Source organism: Bos taurus, chromosome 21 (assembly GCF_002263795.3).
Source record: "Bos taurus isolate L1 Dominette 01449 registration number 42190680 breed Hereford chromosome 21, ARS-UCD2.0, whole genome shotgun sequence".
NCBI classification, from domain to species: domain Eukaryota; kingdom Metazoa; phylum Chordata; class Mammalia; order Artiodactyla; family Bovidae; genus Bos; species Bos taurus.
The window spans coordinates 43,121,737-43,140,259 of record NC_037348.1 but is presented as its reverse complement, the minus strand read 5'-3'; the positions used below and the strand labels follow the sequence as shown (position 1 = coordinate 43,140,259).

At 36.9% G+C, this 18,523-nt stretch overlaps 1 protein-coding gene across 4 annotated transcripts in view; it reads right to left on the bottom strand.

The window, feature by feature from the left end:
- Positions 1–18,523, bottom strand: part of AKAP6 (A-kinase anchoring protein 6) — a 500,589-nt gene that overhangs the window by 75,080 nt on the left and 406,986 nt on the right. For all 4 annotated transcript variants that reach the window (NM_001192923.3, XM_010817158.4, XM_059879132.1 and 1 more), the window contains 2 exons: positions 11,458–11,604; positions 8,158–8,382 (listed from right to left, as the gene is read on the bottom strand). In NM_001192923.3, the coding sequence (NP_001179852.1) occupies positions 8,158–8,382; positions 11,458–11,604 (372 nt within the window). The remainder of the gene's footprint in view (positions 1–8,157; positions 8,383–11,457; positions 11,605–18,523) is intronic.

The following is an 18,523-nucleotide window of genomic DNA, read 5'->3' as shown; positions in this document are numbered from 1 at the left end:
CATTCCAGTACTCTTGCCTGGAAAATCCCATGGATGGAGGAGCCTTACAGGCTGTAGTCCATGGAGTCGTGAAGAGTTGGACAAGACTGAGCGACTTCACTTTCACTTTTCACTTTCATGCATTGGAGAAGGAGATGGCAACCCACTCCAGTATTCTTGCCTGGAGAATCCCAGGGACAGGGTGCCTGGTGAGCTGCCATCTATGGAGTCGCACAGAGTCGGACACGACTGAAGTGACTTAGCAGCAGCAGGCAGCAATAACGTAAGGACAGGTGACATATCTGTCATCTTTCTAGATTACCATCTCAGCCTTCTTGTGTGTTAGTCACTCAGTTATGTTCCACTCTTTGCAACTCTATAGACTGTAGCCTGCCAGACTCCTGTGTCCATGGCATTTCCCAGTCAAGAATACTGGAGTAGGTTGCCATTTCCTTCTCCAGGGAATCTTCCCAACCCAGGGATCGAATCCAGGTGTCCCACACTGCAGACAGACTCTTTACCATCTGAGTCATATATGAGAGCAATAATACAAATGACACATATGAAATGAGTACATAGCTACCTCTCTGCATCTTTAACTCAGAGGCAAAATGCCCCACTTTAGGAATCATTCAGTGTCTTTTAGAAAAAGGTGTACTCAGAATGAATTAGGCCTTAGTTACTCCATTTTCTTTACTTTAGAAGGCTTACACTGGGATTGCCTGTAAAAATTTCCTGTGGGTCTTCCCACTACCCCGATGGTTAGTGTGAATAACATTTATTTAAAGCTATCTTTGAACTTCAACCTTAATCCAGCCAATGTTTTTCTCTTTACAAGGCAATTCTGGATTGTATCTAATTACTTAAAATTACTTCCAAAGAAGTGTTAGATGATGGATTTTTTTTTATATATACAGTGGGGGAAAATATCTGATAAAAGCTGATTTCAGTATTTTTTTATGAACATATATGGTTAATATAACTGCTTTATAAAAAAGCATTTAAGACACATAGAAAGGATTAAATCCTGTCTGAGGTCTGTTGATTTTGAAGGCATTTTACAAGCTTTTGTTACAGCCAGATTGAATTACTGTAATTCTTTGTTTGCAGCTTTGCCAACAGCATCATTACCAAGTTTGTAATGAATGGCTCTAGGACAAAGCAGCAGAGATGATCCTATAGGGCACATGGCCTCCTTCCTCATATCTCAAAATTCCAGCATATTCTCTTCTGTCCCTCAACCTTACCTCCTAATATTGAGAGTTTTGAAGGACACAGGAAGTGTGATTATTTGTGGTGCCATTTGAGATTGATTATAGTGGACATGGGAAATTCCCTCTAAATCTCTTGGCTAGATTGGTTCTATTTTTATTTCTGGAAATGACAGAGTGAGATTTGGGAAAATACTTCTTAAACCATGTGAACTGTGTTTAGCTCTTTTATTTATCTATTTTGTAAAAGTACATCAGTGATATTCCCTTTCAGCTAATTACTTAGTAACGCTGCAAACTTCCTAGTTAATTTGAAATTCTGCTAAAAACCCTATTCTAAAAATTCTAACTTCCAAAATTTAAAACAGTGACTCACTTGCATGACTATCCATTTGACCTTCAAGCTGAACCTAGGCAAGCAGACTCCTCTTCTCCACCCCTGTCTCTCTTAGAAGCTGTCCCAAGGACAAGGCCTTGAGATAAGAGTGGGTGACAAGACTAAATGGGCTCCATATATGACTGAACTCAGGTCAAGCCTCTATATAAACCTTTAAGATTCTGGCAGGTATGGAAATCTATTTGTCTCATAGCTGCCCATGACAAACCTCCTGTTTCCTTTCTTATTAAAATTGCCAACTACCAATCTGGAGTGGTCAGCTTCTTTCTTCTCTTTTCCTGCCCTCTGCTTATGGGGGTTGATTTCAGGTTATAGCCAGGGGTTATAACTCCTGATGGGGTTACAACCCAACATCCTATAGATGGCTATCCACGTAATCAGAAATGGAAGGAACAACAGATCAAGCTACAAATTAATGTGTTTTTCTCTTCCAGAAATAGTTCTTTGACCCAGGGACTAATGAGTCTACAAAGTAGTGGCAGATTCAGGAACAAACTTTCTAGGTCTGACTATTGGCCTATTGGCTCTATCCTTGACTAACAGTATGATCTTGAGTAACTTCAATTTTCCCTGCCTCAGTTTTCTCATCCATAAATAGGGGATAATAAACCAACTGTCTCAAGACTGTGATGAGTGTTAAATAAGTGAATGGAAAAAATTAGGAACTGTGACTCGCCCCCTACGAGCGCTCAGTAAGTACTGGCTGTCATTGTCACAGTTATTAAAAGAATGTTTTGTTCCTCCTATTGCAGTTCTAGCATGCAGATGGCACCCATCACCATGTTTTTGGTAATTTTTGTAATCTAGAACAGGGTCAGGAAACTAAAGTCTGCTGGTCAAAGCTAGCTCACCAACTGCTCTTGTAAACAGTTTAGTAAGTTAGTTTTATTGAACACACCATATATATTCATTTACATATTGTCTGTGGCTGCTTTTACACTACAATAGCAGAGTTGAATGGGCTTCCCTGGTGGCACAAGTGGTAAAGAACCCACCTGCCAGTGCAGGAGACATAAGAGACTCGGGTTGATCCTTGGGTTGGGAAGATCCCCTGCAGGAGGGCAGAGCAACCCATTCCAGTATTCTTGACTAGAGAATCCCATGGACGGAGGACCCTGGTAGGCTATGGTCCACAGGGTCGCAAAGAATCTAACACACTGAACTGACTTAGCACAGCACAGCAGAGTTGAACTGCGACAGAGACTGTATTATCTGCTATTTGACAGAAAATGTTTGCTAACCTTTAATTTATGGTAAAACAAGGTTTCAGTGTATTTAAGGGTCAGCAAATGACAGAACTAAAATTTGAACCTAAAGCCCATGGCTTTTTCTCTGTCTTCACTGCTGGTTACTGTTTGAATTCACATTAACTTTCTGTATTTCAAGTTCTTCACTCATAAAAATAAATAAAAACACACATAAGAAGGTGATCACAATTTTCAACTTAAATTGGTAGGGTAAGGTTTAAATATAATAACATGCATAAAGTGCTTGGTCAAATTTAAATTAGTAACCAAATTTGGGACATCGGTCATTGAGAAGGTTACCATATCTATTCCACTCATTCTTGTCAGTGACAGAGCCTCTTGGCTGGTCTAAACTTATCCTTCCTAGGCTGGTTCTGGACCCAGTCCAGTGCTGCAGCCTCCTTTAACTGGTAATGGATAATTTCTCCAAATTTGAGTCTTTAGAATAATGAATTTCGTTACGGGGTACAAGGAACATATGATTAAGGAATTATTTTTTTTTTCTCTCTCTCTGAAGGGTCACTGTTAAAAAGCAATGTTTTTCAGCCAATGGCATTGAAGCTGCACACACGCAGCTCTAAGGGGCCCTTTGCCAGCTGGCCTCATTAAATCTCTGATGTGCTCTCTGCATTTTGTTGTCACAGTGTGCTCACTCCTGAACCGTTTTTGCCTTTCTGTCCCTGGGCTCACACCTTCCTGTCTCTCCCATCCAGGGCTCTGACTCTTTCTTAGGTAGAATTTTGCCTCACGTCTAATCCCACATTTATCACATTACTGCCTTAAAGAAAAGAATAAATTCCACAACTGTTTTTTTTTCTTTTTCTGAAAACGTAAGACCCTGATCCTTTCTCTCATCCCAGACCAAGCTCTGAGAAGGAAACGGTTGTGTCTACAAAGCGACGGATTTTCATTTTTATATGCAGCACCCTCCTTCCCTGTTCTCCTGGGCAGTGCACTGTGGCCTACCTATCATTACTCTGGGTGTCACATAAAGAAATTCATTCTGTTAAAAGCCTGAGACTTTAGAGAATGGAGAATCATAAAGCTAAACCCTGTGGATAAAGCCTGTCTTCTGTGTGACCAATGACAGCAGAAGACATTTGGGAACCCATAAGAAGAGGTGGAACGTGACAAAGAGTTTTTGACATACAAAGGTTCTTTAATAACTCTCTTATCTAAGTGGTTTTATCACTTAGGAAGGCAGAGGTTATCTGCTTTTCTTGGATTTGGGGTAAGTAAAAAGTTCTTATTCTGCATATGCCTATTACCAATTATGACTTTGACAGGTTATAAACATTATATTACAATATTATTATATTACAAACATTTGGTTTCATTCTTCCAATGAATGTGGTAATATACATAACACTTAACTAATTATACACTAAGCTCTAAAGAGCAAACAGCTCAGAAATATTTATAATTGTGGCTAGGAAACACATTTATTACAACAAATATGCATAAAGCTTTATTATTATTTTTTTTAAGTGCTGTCATGTTAGATGCACTTAGCTTATCTGACCAAATTCCTCAAGGTCAAAACTTTAGAAGAGACTAGAGTTCCAGGTCATAAAAGAAAATCATCAGGACTCCATAATCTCAAAAAGTTTTAAAAGCTTCAATTTTAAAAGTGATACATGATAAGCCAGAAGGAAAAACACCAATACAGTATACTAAAGCATATATATGGAATTTAGAAAGATGGTAACAATAACCCTGTGTACGAGACAGCAAAAGAGACACTGATGTATAGAACAGTCTTTTGGACTCTGTAGGAGAGGGAGAGGGTGGGATGATTTGGGAGAATGGCATTGAAACATGTGTAATATCATATATGAAACGAGTCACCAGTCCAGGTTCAATGTACAATACTGGATGTTTGGGGCTAGTACACTGGGACGACCCAGAGGGATGGTATGGGGAGGGAGGAGGGAGGCGGGCTCAGGATGGGGAACACATGTATACCTGTGGCGGATTCATTTTGATATATGGCAGAACCAATACAATATTGTAAAGTTAAAAAATAAAATAAAATTTAAGAAAGAAATAAATAAAAGTGATACATGGCAAAGAAATTGACACTGATATTATACAAATATGTAAAACAAAAACACAAATATTTTCACCTCTCTAGATCATTAATAGCTACAGCCATTTGCTATTTTGGCCAAATTGCTGAAGACTGTGACTAATAAAACTACCACCGAGAAACAATCATGTTTAGTTTAGTCTTGCTCTTCCCTTTGAGTCATCTGCCATGGGAAGGCATTTAGTAAATACCAATAAATACCAATTTTGCATAGAAGTTCAAAGAATGGGCTTTAGAAGAGTCAGACAGTTCCGGATTGAAAACCAAATTCTACCAAGTGTGGCCTTAGACACACAAAATTTAACCTCCATGTGCCTGTTTCCACATTTGCAAAGTCAGGATCCTAATACCAACCTCATGTGTTGCTAGTAGCATTACGTGAAATACATGGACATACAATGGTATATCACACATTGTCAAAGTGAGTGAATTACAGCCACACTCCATGAGATGAATGAATCTTGGCATTATAATGTTAAGTGAAAAAGAAATCCTAAAAGATAACATACAGCATGATTACCTTTTAATGAAGTTAAAAGCAACTAAAATTAAAAATATTCCTTCCTACCAGAGGAAAGCAAGTAGATAGAGATGTGGGATTCAGGATCATACTATCTTAGGTAAGGGTAGCAAGGGATGGAACAGGGCTGGGGAAAACACAGGATGAGCTACATATTACTATCAAAATCCTATCTGTTGTTTGGAGTAGGAAATATTATTTATTATTTTTAAAATAATAATAACTGTATTATTAGTTTGGGCTTCCCTGGTGGCTCAGATGGTAAAGTGTTGTTATTATCATTTATTATTTAGTTATTATTAATAACTATATTATTATTAACTATAATGCAATAATAACTATATTTTTAAAAAAATAGCCAAATAAGCGAAAGTGGGGCATAAAAGTAGTTTAATGAATAGTGATACTGAAAACATAAAAATGCTCTAAAGAAAAATCATCTTTGAAGAAAAAAATAAAACCGCAAAAAGTATCTCTGCTGCTGCTAAGTCACTTCAGTTGTGTCCGACTCTGTGTGACCCCATAGACAGCAGCCCACCAGGCTCGCCCGTCCCTGGGATTCTCCAGGAAAGAACACTGGAGTGGATTGCCATTTCCTCCTCCAATGCATGAAAGTGAAAAGTGAAAGGGAAGTCGCTCAGTCGTGTCCGACTCTTAGCGACCCCATGGACTGCAGCCTACCAGGCTCCTCTGTCCATGGGATTTTCCAGGCAAGAGTACTGGAGTGGGATGCCATTGGTACTTCTAAAAGAAAACTTCTATGATGATTTTCAGGCACTAAAGTACACATGGTAAATAATGAATTAGGTGTAGTGAATATTCCCTAGTGGCCAGAAAGTATTAGTTAGCGAATGACTGGAACTCCTAGAAACTGTTTAATGATTTGGAAGCCGAGAGACATATCTCTGTCTCTTTTAATCTCTTTTTAATTTGTTATTAGGACCTAGCTGAAAATGACATTGATGACACTGTACAAACCTAAAGCATAAAGCTAACGTCATTTGGCAGCATCAGTGAATCAATGCAGAACTGCTTATGCTTCCATTTATGATAATAGTGGATGTGGAAAAAACTGGCTTTCAGTTACCTATGTATGAGCCAAGTGGGTAGGTAGGCAGGTATATAAATAATTGTAATAACAAACTTCCTGTTACTGTTTCCAATTATTATGTAACATCTTTGGTCTTATAATACTAAGAAATTTCATCCTTTATGGATGCATCATCACAAAAAGTAGAAAGAATGATTTACACATATGAGCTCATAACTATGTGAGATACATATTACCAGCATACCATTTCATAGATGAAGAAACTGAGGCACCAGGAATTATACAACAAATATGACCAAGGTCATAAAACTAAATGGGGCCACTGACCAGTTCACTAAAGCTACAATACAGGCATAACAGAAAGAAAATATGTTACGCAACATCTAGCCTATTGGTGACCAGGATGCTTTGCAAGGTACCTGTAAAGTCCAAATAACACAGAGGGAAATATCTGAAGACTCCATCTCCCTGAAATGGGGGGTTAGAGTTAAGCAGAGGTCAAATAACAAATCTTTCAGATATTAGATGGTAGAGAGTGAAACCCATTTGCCTCGGCAAGAGACTTTTAACTTCAACTTAATGGCAGACAAGGAATTCAAGTAAAAAGCAATGTGTAGGTGTGTGATACAGATGGTTTACTGAGAAATACAGTGCCCTTACCCTGGACGGGGGCCTCCTCTTGGGTTATGCAGGTGAGAAAGGGGAGCCTGCCTGTCTGGCAAGGGAAGGTGAGCTACATGTGACTACATTCTCTGATATGTAGACTGCTCGAAGAGGGCAGGGCAGAAGGTATGAGATGAAGAAAACCTGGTCCTAGAAGGCTTTGAGAAGAACCACTTGCTTGGTCTCAAGAAGTTCTTTCCTTCTTGATTTCCCCCTTTCTCCTCTTTCAAACCTCTCAAGCCAGCAAATTCAGGTTTGCAACCCAAAAGCCTTAGGCTGACACCGGCCAGAGCCCAAATAATCACTGAATTTACGGGAGGGCTCAAGTAGTACAGGCTAGTGTGGCTGGTAAGAGCCAGCATTTGAATTTTAAGCTGCTTTTAAATAGATATTGTGTAAACCAGGGAACAAACAAGGGGAACACTTCTTCGTGGACATACAACAAACACGCACATGGCTGTGTTGCTAAGGTTGACGTTTTTCTATGGAGGAAAATGCCTCTAATGTAGGAACCTCTTTTACTTTATTTCTTCCTTCCGTAAGTAGCTAATTCTTTCATATGTAAAAATTTTATTTCCTTTTGTTAGCATTAATACTCTTCAATTAAATCACGTGCTTTTATCATATCAATTTCTAGAAGTATTTTTAGCCACATTATTTATAGAACATGTAGGTCTGCCTTTCAAAGTCCTTGGTAGTCTTGAGTGTCTGCTGGTCTGCTTTTAATTTATCAAAGCCCTCCTTCAATAGGCACTGCACAAAACCCACAAGCAGCAGAGATTTCCCCTACACAATGTGTATTTGATATGCTTAATGTTCATCTTTATAAACACACAGACGCTGGCATATAAGAAATGTGGAGGGTGTCTATAAATTCAAGGAAACATTTAAGTGCACAGTGATACATAGATACATGGGTATAATACTTTATGTACTTGATAAATATTTCATCCCTACCATAAAGAAAGCTTTTTATCAACTTTGATTGTTTTTTTATTACCTTAAAGTATTGCAGTTGTTTCTCAGCATTCATTGTTCCTTCCTTTTCTTGTCTCAGACAGGAATTGAAGATGAAAAGCTCTGTATCTCTCAGCCACCCTTTCAGTTCTTTGATCCTGACCTCCAGCTGCCTTACCAGGCTTCCGCTTTCAGGAGAGAGTAGGTCACGTGGACTCGACCCACTGTGGCCCGCCATTGTGTCCTGGACCTTCTCTCCTAGGGTTTTCTAATGCAGCAGATTAAAAACAAAAACACCAACAGAAAAAAAAAAAAAAAAAAAACAACACTGATTAGCACAGGTACCAAATACATATCCCAGTTTGGCTGGTGACAAGAGCCCACCTGGAAGGTGTCTGCTGCACCCGCCATGTCACGACTGAGATTCAGTTCTGATGAGCTCATTGTTCCATTAAGAACTTGATTCTCAAGCCATGGGTGTTGTTCTGATTACCACTAGAGGCTTAAGAAGACCTCATTCAGTGACAATTTCCTCTAACAGAAAGGAGCTCTGACCCAAAAGTTCACCATGGTCACTGATAAAAATTCATTTGAATTCTCATGACAGGAGTTTACAGTAAAAATTCTCTGCCTAAAAATTTCAGGAGATAGAAGTTTGAGTTTCATCAATATGTTAAAGAGGCCAAGAGAAGACTGCACAAAAGAGAATGAAATTTCTTTTTTGTTGTTTTGGGAAGTACAACTCCCCAAACCTTCTTAGTCAGGGCTGTGAAGAAGGGGCAACCTCCTTGGTGCTAGCTGTGGATTTTACCTGCCCTGGAAATCATTCAACCTTTCAGTTCTTCCCGTTTCGCATTTGTGGATGCTAGAATTTCTAAAATAAGTGTTAAAATGAGTCCCAATCCACTATGCTAGAACTCTGCTTAGACGAACCACTATGGCATGGAATATAGTCAGAGAAGGCTTTTTAGCTTTTTTTTTTTTTTTTTTTTGGTGAAAAACACTCTGGAGCATTAGAAAGAGTTAATCTATAAGGATGAATTAAACCTACAAATATCAGCTTTAAAATACAAATAAAATGAAGTCAACCAACATTCATCTGCTGCGTAGTGTTCTGTAAATAGTATCTTTAGGAGATCGTAACAGAAAAATAGCCTTTCCTGGCAACACCCTTGTATTTTCATGGTGCAAATATTGATAATTTGAAGACCCTCAGTGGAATCCAGATTTAGCTATTGTTTTTATGCTGTAACAAAAGTAGCAGCAGGAGGTGAAATCAATGCCCTTGGAGGGTAGGGTCACAAAAAAGAATTTATTGCCACTTTTTTGTTCTGGAACAGTTTGCAATCATAAATTCTTCATAAACAGAATACTTCAGAGAATGGTCCGTCTTCATAAATATACGACAGAGGACATCAATTTCATTTAATTCACAATTTGTGTCAGCACAGCAGATGCCAATGCCTGCCTTGATAGGGTTGTTTAATATGCAATTGAGACAGAGTAATATGCAGCACAGGGGACAAAATTTCACAGATTAAACTGTACGCACCACTGACATTTCATTCTAATGTATTTCCATTCCACACTGTTCACCTTAGATGAAAGTAATATTAAAAACCATATCCCTCTATTTTACCATTGTTAGAAGTTAAAATCCTTGTCTTTAAATTTTTTTTCATGCCAATTAAAATGTAATCATGCCAATTAAAGCTGTATGCCTGGTGGTGGTAGTATGGCACAGGTTTTGTTCAAATTTTCCTTCCACCCTTCTCTCCCCAGAAATCATAAAAACACTCAGCATACTGCATTCAAACGATATTTCTGTCAAAATGGCAACCATTTTAAAGGTATTTGGCTCATAAAGGATAGCGAAACATTCTGGTTCTTTTTAAAATATTATCTTGGTTTCAAGTTTTTGTTTAGGGAGCTATATATATGACATGCTTCAAACAATTTTCCAAAAAGATTATTATTAATTATTTATCAAGTTAGAAACAGATATGTGAAAATATACCACAGACAAACCATCACTTTATCTACTGAGCAAATAAAGTTGCTGCTCTCATCATTTAGTAAACAGTCTTTAAAATGTCAGACACTAACGACATTTCTCCTGAATGGGATCAATGAATTCTATAGAATTTAGTAGGTTCAGATCTAAATCACCATGTAATAAAATGAAAGCCATTAATAATAATTGAAAAGTAATATAACAATAGGTCAGAATAAAAACTTTTAATGTTTTAAGTTACTTTGTACAACTGCAGAGTGTGGTGAATTTAGATGAGAGAGCAAGGATTTCTACTTGCAGGTTTTTAATCACCTAGATTAAGCATGGCATAAACTGAACATGGCATTCCTCCAAGTCATCAAGGTACATGGAGAGCTTTTTATTCAAAATATTTTTGGAGTATTATTCCTTTAAAAATTAAAAAAAAAAAGTCAGGAAAGGGAAGGCATGCAAAACCATGCTCCATAACTGACACCACCCATACTTAGCTGTTAGAATTAATCATTTAAGTAATTGACAAATTTAGCTTACCCTTGATTTGAAGTGAAGGCAATTTAAGAGAGAAGTTGATGAAAAAATCGAGTCTAACCTCTCTCTCTCAGCTGTCTTCCAACAAAAGGACAGAACTGTCCCCTGCACAGTGCCATCCTGGTCTCTGGGTAACAGAATCTCTATATTGCCTTTTTGCCAGATTCTTGCATCTCAGTGCTTGGCTGAGACCCAGCCCATCATGGCGTGAAATGAATTACATGAAACTTTTTTTTTTGGCCTTTGTTAAAAGTGAGCTGGAAATTGAGGCACAAAACAGAGGCCAGTTTAATTCTGCAATTCAGATTTGGGTCAAATTTGCATCTTTGTTTTGGTGGCTTTAGTGTGACTTGAAAGCTGTAGTGACAACTCCACTTTTCATCTGAAGGGTACAGTAAATAGTTAAACAGTGGATGTCTCTAACGTGTACCTTTGGAACAAATTCTATTAACATTCATTCAAGCATGACAGTCAGTGTATATCAGATATACTGTATTATAGTTGACTTGGTGCCTACCCATAATACATGGCATATTTTACTTACTTTTTTTTATGTATTAAAGAACCAAAATTATTAAAAATCTGAAAGGAGACAAGCTCAGAGTTAAAAAAAGAAAAATCAACAGAGGAGGAAAAGCAGTGTTTTTCCCCCATAATAGCATGAATAGCTTGTTTGAAATGTAGGTAGTGAATTGAAAGAGAGAGATATTTGTGCCTCAAATTAGAAATCAGACAGATAGAGTACTTCACTACACAAAAAATGTACACATAACCTACAAACAGTAATAAAAATGCAAATACCCCAAGCAGTTCCCATTTTTCATTAATTGAATCCACTTTTTCAAGGAGATCATTTGGTAGTAAAACGCCACCTTTCTTCAAAGCTTCAACCTTACTAAGCAGCTCCGTCTTTTTCAGGTCCCTGATGGACATTTCCACACTGTATCGCTAAAATGGGAAGAGAAAAAAGATTTCATTAGGGAAAGAGGTGTTCTTAGAAAATCTTTGAGCACAGAGTTAGTGAGGCTCACGGGTATTAAAAGTTTTTGTTTCCAATAAAATTTATGGTGAGGCTAAACTAAGAACCTTGAGTCGTTGAGAAAAATGCTGAAAACGGTTTATATATATATATATATTTCACACACACAAACATCCAAGGTATTCTATTTAGTTGAATAAGCTTTATGTCTTTCTAAAGTTTGTATACATATTTGATCTTGATCTTGAAATATTCCAAATGAAAATATCTGGTCTAGGGGGATTTAATATTACAATTAGTCTTGGTCAATATTTGCTCTGGAGTATTGCCCATTGCTCTTTTCTGCCCTCTAAGGGACCAGTCTCAGAGTGGTACAAATAAATTGATCTCTAAAAACTGTGTAATTTCTTCCTTATCCTATAAGTCCTCTGAATTCTTAGTTAATATATTTTTTTTTTCATTTTTCACTTAAAAATTCTTGTGTAGGCTTGGAGAAGAGGTATATATAGAGAGAGGAAAAAAACACCTCTTTAAGAATGGTTACAAATCTATGCTTCCTTATTGATTACTATAAAATGTCCCCAAACATCACAATCAATTACATAACTCTCATACCCTAATATACATGGTTTTCTAACAAACTGTCAAGTGAGTGTCTCCTAAAAGATGTTTTGCAAGCGATAATGTAAGTGCTATTTAATGTGACAGTTACTATGGTGATTCTCTTCAAATAACTCTATCTTCATAGTTAGAAAGTCCTATATTATGGACAACTATAAATGACTGTGGATGTATTTTTTAAATGTGCACATAAAAACACTGCTGAATGGAAAAAAAACTAGATTCTGGTTAAAGTATTAAACCTATTTTACCACTTTAGGACATTGCCAAATGTGTACTGACAATCCCTAAACTTCTTTCTTCAAGGCACGAAAGTTAGGTTATCAAGGTCCATTGTCCTAACTGAGCTAAAATGAGCACCTTATCAGATCTAATAAGAAAAGCTTTTGTCTGGGCAAGGTAGGAAATCAGCAAATTCAAAACATCCCCAAGCACTTGGGTGACTTTATTCACCCGAGAATATGATATTTCATAAGATCCCCAACTAAAATACAATTAGAAGCAGCTTAAAGGAAAAGAAGGTATAAAATCCTTGTTTTAGTTACTAGGCCCTCAGCATTTTCCTGCATATGTTTGATTACTTTTAGCTTCCTATTTTAATCTTTCATTTACACTAAACATGCACATCATTTGTATTATGTAAACTTCTCCAAATGTTAGTCATTTGTGGATCACAGAACAAAATGTTTTAAATGAGGTGATTTAAAGCATTTGATGGTATTAATGAATGTTGATCAGGGAGTCAGAGTTATCCAAAATTACATGAATATGTATAATGAAAAGAATCAAGGGTTGCTTTAGAGTTCTTTCAGAATTTGGCCTGTGAAACATGGGAGTTCTGAATTCATTTTCTAATGGCAGGCAATTACCATGACCACATTACTCCAACAGTTATAAAACACACTGTCTGCTCGAATCCTCTGGACTCAACACTCAACAAGTGTTCTGGAAACCTAACTGTTTATCAGAGCAATGATGGGAGGAAAGGGCAATCTGCTTTATGCAATCAGATTCCCAACTAAAGGTGATATTGCTGACAAAGGTTTACATAATTAATTTGGTAAGACTTCTTTGACATCATACTGGAGGAACGAGAATTTCAAGCAAGCAGAAGAATCCTATTCAAATCTTTCACTTATGCCATGTGCATTAATTGACAGAAGGCATTTTCCACCTGTCCTACCCAGGAGAGGCCTCGACCAGTTATCACTTTCACTTGTAACATGCTCACCCTCTCTCTTTACCCCAACTTTGAACAGCAACTACACAGCAGATCAGTCATGAAAGACAACAGCTTAGATGTGTCCCACAAAAAAACACAGTCTTGTAATAAGAAATATATAAAAAGCAATTAATGTACTTTTAGATATAATAAATTAATTTTCTCTGTGAAATCTAGCACTGGTAGTCACTGCAACAGCTATTATAAAAAGTTACTACGTTTAAAAAAAAAAACAACTTCGTCTTCATGTACGCTCTCTTTGTCACCACGTAACCTACTGTATAAACAGATTGATGAGAGAGAAGATTGATGGACAATGCCTTCAAACTATAAATGCCAAGAGAATCCAGCTAATTGTTAGGTAAGTATTGGTATGTGCATGAGAGGTAACAGAATGTCACATAATTTAAGGTGAAAATGTTTATTTTAATTTTTGAAGCACTCTGAAGGTTGAATCTGATACAATTTAAGGCCTCAAGCTGTATATGTCATCATGCCAGAGGGTTATATTTTTGTTGATGTGAGTATGTTTTTGCTTTTCTCTCTTCAGCTTTCTCAGAAGCATTAGACAGGGACAATCAACTGCCAGCTCTATCTAGTTCTTGGTCATTCTATCAAGTAGGGATACTTTAGTCTGTGGTGAGAAAATAATTTAATCTTCATATTCATTCCATCCACAGCAGTAAGTGAGCAGAGGCTGTGCCATTGTGTCTTGTAGTCTAGGGACGTTATGATACAGACTACTCTTCCAATAGTCAAAAATGAGATTAACAAAGTTAAAGTCAGATGGCTTTTCTTGAGTGCTAAGGTAAATAAGCATCCAGTATTTAATTTCCCCACAGCACCTGCTGTGGGCCTCTCTGTCTAGTCAAAAATAAAATATACCCTATTGAAAGGGCATATTTACATTATTAAGTGTATTTGCTTGGCCAATTCAATTTTGACTAATGAAGCCTCCTAATAGATCTGTGAATGACCTAAATTAAAGACACAGGCCACTCCTATCCTAAATGCCACTCTTGTGTGTGTATAGAGATATATAAAGAAAACTTTAAAGCAGTTAAATATAACCACAAACACTAGCTTATTTTAAAAACTAAGAATTAAAGAAGTTTTTGGAAAATTCTTATTCAGTGCTTACTTTTTAAAAGCGCAAATACTAAAATTGAATTATAAAATGAAGTTAGCCAAAACAGGATTTCTGAAGTAAATATAATTAGAAATGCATGAAGACTTGATTGAGACAACTTTTTTTGACAGTTATGCTAAAGGCTTTTTTTCCCTCCTAAAACCTTTTTTTTTTCCCTTTTTTTTTTTTTTTGTTAAAAATCACACCGAAAATTCTGCCCAAATGGAGACTGGAACAATGCCTTGAAACAGTGTTAATTGTCACCATGGAAACCAGAAGAATAAGCCATTTTGAAACTGGTATAGAAGGCACACATTGAGCAACTCAAGCATTTTTCTGCCTCCCTCAATGTTAAAGAACAAGATGCCTTGTCACTGTGAGGTCAGAGAAAGAAAGCATCATGAAAGGGATGTCGATGCTCACTGTCTAGTAAATAAAAAAATAAAAAATAAACTACATACAGCTAATGCTACAAGACTCTACCCAGTGAATCTTTTTGAAATAGAAAGATCATCAAAAGATGGCCAGGACTGGGGGATGGATTCCACCTAAGCAAAACTTCAGGGCTATATTATGTGAACCTTGCCCTCAAAGCTCCCTGGGAATTCTGCTGTTGTAATAAAACTTCAGAAGAGGAAAGAAAAAAGGCAGCATGATGGAATTCAAAATAATGCTCTAAAAGCACACAGAGAGATTAAGACATCCATTGTAAGACTTTTGTATGGTGCTTCTGTTGGTTATGCTGAAAAGAGACCAGACATTGCTGAGCGGAGAGTGAAGTTTTGGCTATGAGAAACACAAGAATTAAACCAAAGAATTTTCTTGATTATTAGAATAGGGCTGTCAGATTCTGTCTCCAGGGTTTGCGTATTTACATCTTACACCGTATTTTAACTAGGCTTCATGTGATTTTATATGAGGAAGAGTAAAAGCAAGGATAAAATGATCTAGTTATTAGAATAACAGTATGATTATCTTTCCCAGTGCAAAGTAATACCATAAATACCTGTATATCCAGCATATATGCCTTTTCCATAAAGACATGACAGACAAAGAAAATACACTGTGAAAAGAAAATATACTATAGTCTATCAACAAGAAAGCTTATGCTAGGAACACACCAAAACACCAAACCACTGGCAAAATTATTTATGAAAATATGCTTTTTTGCACAAAAGTGCAGGGATGTGTCCATCTATGACTCCCATATTGTGTTTTCGGGCTAGTGTTTGCCCTCCTCATCCGAGGCTTCATGGTGGCCCCTCAGCAAGTCCATGCCTAATGCCATTCAGTGGTGAACAAAGAGTCTTTTTATATGAAAGTCCAGGGTCCACAGCTCAGCTGTACATGCCGAGTGCAGGAATCTGCTAAAGGCCAGTGTCCCCTCTGCAGCAGTGCTTGCGCTGCCCCCTTCTTCGGAACACCAGCATCCAGCATCTCAGGACGCATGTGATGTTTCACGTGGAGCCACGATCACCAGCACTTAGCGAAGATGTTCAAAACTGAAGAAGAGAGTTCAAGCCCAAGACAAATAATGGTCTTTATTTCTTGCAAACTCCTTGTATTTTACCATTAGCAATTTATGGCGAATAATTGCACAGAGAAATTATAAAGACTCCTACAATTGTCCTTGTAAATTAATAATAGGCTTTCTTGATTGGGATAAATCTGCTGCTGAGCCTTTGGAAAAATTAAAAAGTGCAATGTCATTTAAAATTGCCAGAACTCGCACAGCAAATTACATCTGAGGTTAAGAATTGAGTTTTCCCCCCTCTTCTAGCTTATTCCATTTGCATGATCTGGAAATCACATTACATTGGCCATGTATTGTTAATTGGACATAGATTGCATTATCTTTAATATAAATCAAACTACAAATATTAAAATGAATTGCAAATTCCCTAATAGAAGATCATAAAACAATCTTTTTTAAAGTATCTCCCATTAATAATTTAATTCCAATTATATCACTCAGAAAACTTAAGTAGGAAACCTGGCAACTTATTTCTCCAATCATTCCTTTTACATAACAAATACCTAAGCTTTTTCTAATAAATACTCAGAGCAAAATTCCCTGTTAGAGAACAAAAATAAAACCACCATAACTGAAAACTTTTCATTGCTGATTTTAAGTAAAATACTGCATAAGAATACCAAGTCTGTCTCTCTTGTCCCTTCCCTAAGGAGGAGAGAAAAAAGTCTCCCACAAAAAAGATTTACTAAGTTTAACAACTACTGTAATCATACTCTGAAATTATAAAATTTATTATTCTTCTATTTATTTCTTAAAAGGTTCTCTAGCCCCTTACCTTAGCTTTTTCTATAAACTTGATATCTTTCTGAAGCCTTTGCATGGCCTTTAATGAGTTTATATTAAATATTTAATACTGTTTAGGGCATATCCACTACTACCAAAAACAGTTATATTCCCAGCAGTCCCACTGTTTCAGGCAGAGGACTTGATTGATCCTCCTAGCCTGAATTGAGTAGAATGAAAAGAAGCAGTTGGAAAATAGCTGCAATCATTTAATGCAGATGACCTCTGACAGCCTCGCAGCTCTTCTATCTGAACAGAAATTTGCATGGGGTCTCTGTGCAGAGGAACAATGTAACCTAAATGGTAGACAATCTTTATTCTAATGAAGTGGGTGTCAAGGTCAATGTAAAACTGCAATGATAAATGGTGCACCACTAGGCAAGAGAAGTTGCATAGGCATTGTAGTGCTTTCACATTAATTGAAGACTGAAATGCACTGCGTGAAAAGCACAAGCCTCTCTTTTCACCATAATGTGTTAATGCGCCAATGCCAAAATGATTTCTTCAAGATGTTTGCCTGCTGACATGTATCTTATTGCAAAAATAACATAAATATGAAATTATAACACAAAATGGAGATTTTTAGAATTTAGCTTTTTCCCTGATTATAACTATAAAATTCTAAATATTAATAAAAGTCCCCAAACAACATCCTGACACCTAATGTAATTCCTTTGATCCCCCTTCCTTTTCTTTTTCTATTTAGACCTGTCTTTAATTAGCTTCAACCAGCAACCTTTTATGGTTCAACCAGAACCCGTCGATGTGTACGTTCATACTGAGCTAAGTTTAAAACAGGACTTAGGAGAGGAGAATCATTCAAATACATATTTCCCCCGTCTCACTTCTAAGTTTTCTGCTTGGTCTGTGGTTAAGATCTTCAGGTATTGTTTGTCCTGAATAAAAATGTAATAAAAGCCTATGGTTTGCAAAAGAAAATAACTATTTTCTAGTGTGAGAACTAGAGAACTATAATCTGGTTGTTGGACCTTGCCAAAATGACGATACAGCAATAACTACACCATTTCTTCAGTTGATCTAGCAATTTTGTGGCAGTCAATATTTTTCTTTATATGAAAATAAGGACAGTAGGCTGCTTTTAAGAAATCCCGATCTATTTAAGCCTGTGAAGGGGACATTGTTTGCTAATACACTCATTAGCAACCAAGCATTTTCAGTTCATCAATTAAACAGGAAATGGAGTTGCACCATTAGTCACAATTTGCTAAAATACTGATAAGAGCATATTGCTAACCATTTGAGAAACATTTCCAGGCTCAACCTGTAATTTGTTATAAACTGGATGCATTTTTATGGTTGACAGTTTTTTCTGATTCTGGTAGACCCTGTGAAATGTCAGCCACATTTCACAACACCAAGCTTCCTGCTGCAAATAGATCTTAATAATGAAACTATAGTTATACTAGTCAAGAATGGTCTATAGGTCTTTCAGTCTGCCGTCTTGGTGAGTAGAAGGCTTCTGGTCTGATTTACTATAAAATAAATGATACTGCTAGTTTGTAAGTCTGATGTAAAAACAAACTGTCTCAAACAGAAATCAACATTCCTGAAACGGTAATTCAGGGGGAAAAAAAATCT